The sequence below is a fragment of the Babylonia areolata genome, chromosome 21 (assembly GCF_041734735.1).
Source record: "Babylonia areolata isolate BAREFJ2019XMU chromosome 21, ASM4173473v1, whole genome shotgun sequence".
Lineage (NCBI taxonomy): Eukaryota > Metazoa > Mollusca > Gastropoda > Neogastropoda > Buccinidae > Babylonia > Babylonia areolata.
The window spans coordinates 11,903,117-11,907,628 of NC_134896.1; the positions used below are offsets into that span (position 1 = coordinate 11,903,117).

The window sequence follows — 4,512 nt, forward strand, 5'->3', positions numbered from 1 at the left end:
GTTCATCGTTACCAACTGCACAACGAACTTTCTTACTGCAGCTCTCAACTGCAGACAGAAAGCAATAGAACATTGGCAGATATTGTATTGTATTGTATTGTATTGTATTACTCTTTTTTGTCACAGCAGATTTCTCTGTGTGAAATTCGGGCTGCTCTCCCCAGGGAGAGCGCGTCGCTGCATTGACAGCGCCACCCATTTTTTTGTATTTTTTCCTGCCTGCAGGTTTTTTCTTATATTTGTTTTTTCCTATCGACCCTAAGTAGATCTTATAAAGAAGCAAGTGAAACGCACATATATAGAAGGCTTCACAGAACTCACTGACAAAGAATGGATACATTAAGGAATATGTAAGTACATTATTCATCACCATAGGTGAGCCTGTTTTTTCTTAAAACAAAATATTTAGTTGTGTTTGTTTCCTTTCCTTTTCTTGTGTGCAGTTGTTGCTGTGTATGTTGATTCGTTTGCTTATTTAAAAAAAACAAACAAAATATTGTACTCTCTCATCGTCAAAATGGCTAGAAATGTCCATGACAATGAATCATGTCATGTTATGTTATGTCACATCATGTCAACTGTACACCCAGTACATGAACAAATAGAACAAAGGTAAGACTGATACATGTTCATGACACCTTTCATCGCCGATAGGGTGGACACTGTTCACCATCTCTCCAGCTGAGTAATAATAATAATAATAATAATACTGATACCAGTTATGGTGGTAACAATAATAGTAATAATGATGATAATAATAATAATAGTAATAATGATCATCATTATCTTGATGATGATAAGGCATTCACTTTCTTGATTAATTGACATTTGTTTCTCCTAAAAATATCAGAAGGGTTAAAACACATTACACAGAGACAGATTGAAATGATCCAAGTTAAAGATACATATATGCAACACAGTCATGGGAGATTGTTTTTCTATAGGCTATAAAACTATACGCATAATAACATAATAATAAAAAAAAAAAAAAACGGATGGAAAGTATAAAACTAGTCTAAACGATCGGTAAGGTGCGTATCCTTTAACCAACAACAACAACAACAAAACAACAACATATGTAAACGTAAAAAAATGCAACTGTATTGCTTTATATACCACCCCCGGGTGTTTGATTCATTACCACTTTCCCACAAATGAATGAATAAACACATACACACACACACACACACACACACACATACACATACACAAACATACACACATACACACACACACACACACACACACGAACGCACGCACGCATGCACGCACGCACGCACACACACACACACACACACACACACACCAAGTCAAACAAGACTGGTAACAAGAACTCACTTCATATTATTTTACAACTAACCACACCTCCACACTAACATCTCTTCCTGTCCTTCCGACGAACTATGGCATCTTTTTGGTTATCATAATAATAATAATAATAATAATGGTATTTATATAGCGCTGAATCTTGTGCAGAGACAAATCAAAGCGCTTTCGCACCAGTCATTCACACGCATGCATAATTCTAAAACTGGAGAAACTGAAGACAAGGAAGAGGCAGGGAAGGGAGGCTATTTTGGGAAGAGGTGGGTTTTAACTCACTCAGTACGGCCAACCCTCTCTTCTCCTCTACACAGACCCCTCGGATGTCCAGTGGGTGTCTCAATGACCCTACCTTTAGCTTCTGTCGTCGGAATCGTGGTATTCTTTGTCAACATTCACCTCTTCAGTATAAGAGCCTTCCGCTTGCAATATTCTGATGGTGGTAATTAGGGTGAAATGCTGTTAACGTTGTCTCTTTCGCCGTTCGTATGGAGAGAGTTAAGGCCAGACTTGAAAGAGATGAGTGTGGAGACTTGACGAAGCGAAAGAAGAAGTTCATTCTAGTTCCAAGGTACAGAGACAGAGAATCTGGGTATGCGTAAACAGAGTGGATCCGAAGCTGATCGTAGTGAGCGAGATGGAGTGTAGAGGTGAAGGCAGCCACAGAGATAGGAAGGAGCTGATTAATTTTTTTTTGTGAATACATTTATAACATAGAGTGCTGATCTTGTACTTTATTCTGTGCGAGACAGGGAGCCAGTGGAGATGTTGCAAAAGAGGAGTGATGTGCTCAGATCTTTTCTTTCTGAGGACGAGTCGGGCAGCAGAGTTTTGTATGCGCTGAAGGGACTGAATGGATGAAGCAGGCAAACCAGACAATAGAGAGTTACAGTAGTCAAGGCGAGAGAGAATGAGAGAAACGACAAGTCTAGGTGTTGCGTCAATGGATAGATATTTCCGGATGGAACTGATGCGCCGCAATTGACAGTAGCAGGATTGACATGTCTGACTGATAAATGTTTGCATGGACAGTGTGTTGTCAAGGACAACGCCGAGGTTCCTGACTGAACTGGAAAGAGGGATGGATGTACTGCCAAGTTTGATTGTATCAGTTCTGATGGAAGAGAGTTTTTGTTTAGTTCCTATGATCATTGCTTCAGTTTTGTCCGCGTTCAATTGTAACTTATTTAGAGTCATCCAATTTTGAATGTCCAGGAAGCAGTTAGATGTTTCTTGCAAGAGCGACAACAGTTTTTCAGGTGTATCACTCTTCTGGAGTTGAGTGTCATCAGCATAAGAATGATGACTGACATTATGGCGGTTGATAATTTCAGCGAGAGGAGCAGTGTACAGTGTGAAGAGCACTGGGCCTAAAACAGATCCCTGTGGGACTTCATGTTCAATTTTAACGGGCTCAGACTGGAAATTGTCTACAATGACAGACTGGAATCGATCAGTGAGATAAGATTTGAACCAGCTTAGAACAGTGCCGTTGGTACCAAATGTAAAATGAAGACGCTAAAGAAGGATTGAATGGTCTATTGTGTTAAAGGCGGCTGACAAGTCGAGAAGAGTGAGAAGGGAGATTTGTCCTGAGTCGGACGCTAGCAGTAGGTTATTCAGGATGTGGAGGAGAGTGGTTTCGGTGCTGTGGCCAGCACGATAGGCAGACTATATACAAGCGGAAGGATGACGTGCTTGTGTCCAGGAGCAAAGAGATCCATTTCCTGACATACGGTGTGACTGTCATTACCGTCCTGGCCTGTTCAGCCACCCCGACCGCGGTAGCAAAATCACCACCCACAGCTTAATAGTCACCCGACACTGGTGGAATAAGCCTGTCAGTGCATTGCTGAAAAGGAATAGAACCCAGTTTTAAACGTTTTACTTGTTTAAAAAAACGCAAACAACCCAACAACAAACAAACAAACAAAACAAACCACTATATACAGGGGGGTATAATAGCATCGTTGGTTTGTTTTGTAATTCACGGACTGTCACCAAAGTAATTGTATGTGTTATTGTTATTGGGCTTTTGTTTATATATTTAAGAAAAATGTCGTCCACTTTTTCAAACATTAATCACACACAAACACACAGACGCACGCGCGCGAGCACACACACACACACACACACACACACACACACACACACACACACACACACACACACCCACACACACACACACACACACACACTCTCTCTCTCTCTCTCAATACATAATTACCCATCCATTTCACTTTGTATCTGTCTCACGAGCTGAGACAGAAGCTTTGGGATCTCGGAAGTCTCGTGCATCTCAGTGACAGTTTGTGCTGATTTGTGTCCAGTGCATCTTCATGGCAACTTGTACTGATTTGTGTTATATCATTTTGTCAGCAACCATCCGCCATACATCTCCAAAAAGCATGAAAATTTAACATGTTCTGAACTATATGTCTTCAGATCCGATATAGGTCTGCCTGTCTTGTTTTATTGTTGCAGATTCCAGTGCAAGTTCGGTGCGTGGACGGCGTGAAAGAAATCGTGTTCAAGTCAGCCAAAAGTTGCGCGTGCTCCATCTGTCGACGAGAGTGATGCCCCCTGGTTTTTCTTTTCTTCAAAAAATGGCGGCAGTTGACTGCTGCGGTGGTGGACAGTTGTACTTGTTGTAACAGCTGTTGATTAAGTCACAAATAAATTCAAGACCAACAAAACAAACTTTGGCGTTTGTGGAAATTTTGTTTATAGACTAAGTCTGCTTGTAAACAACAGCAACAACAACAAACCGAAATTAGCATAAATTTGGGACCAGTAAAATTTTGAGTTAACGCCGGCGATCTTGAGTCGCTCAAAATGTAAGGTCCCGAACTGGCTCAGGCAGAAAATTAATTAGTCATGCTCTCTACTGATTTGAAAACATAGCATTGCGATTTATGATGGCTGATATTCTTGGTTTGTCTCTGTCTTTCTGTCATCTTCTCTCAGTCATCATTCTGTCTCTTTATCTGCCTGTCTCTTAATTTATTTAATTTGTTTATTTATCTATTTATTTATTTTGTTTTCATTATTATTATTTATTTATTTATTTTATTTATTATATTATTATTATTTATTTATTTATTTTATTTATTTCATTTTATTATTTTATTTTTTAAAATTTATTTATATATTTATTTTTGATTTTTATATATTTATTTATTTATTTTA

At 39.2% G+C, this 4,512-nt stretch overlaps 1 protein-coding gene across 3 annotated transcripts in view; it reads left to right on the forward strand.

Annotated features, from left to right (window-relative positions):
* The window catches only part of LOC143295949 (thyrostimulin alpha-2 subunit-like), a 169,990-nt gene extending 165,967 nt beyond the window's left edge, over positions 1–4,023 (forward strand). For all 3 annotated transcript variants that reach the window (XM_076607651.1, XM_076607650.1, XM_076607652.1), the window contains exon 4: positions 3,808–4,023. In XM_076607651.1, coding sequence (XP_076463766.1) covers positions 3,808–3,900 — 93 coding nt within the window. In that variant the 3' untranslated portion in view covers positions 3,901–4,023. The remainder of the gene's footprint in view (positions 1–3,807) is intronic.
* Positions 4,024–4,512: the final 489 nt, after the last annotated feature.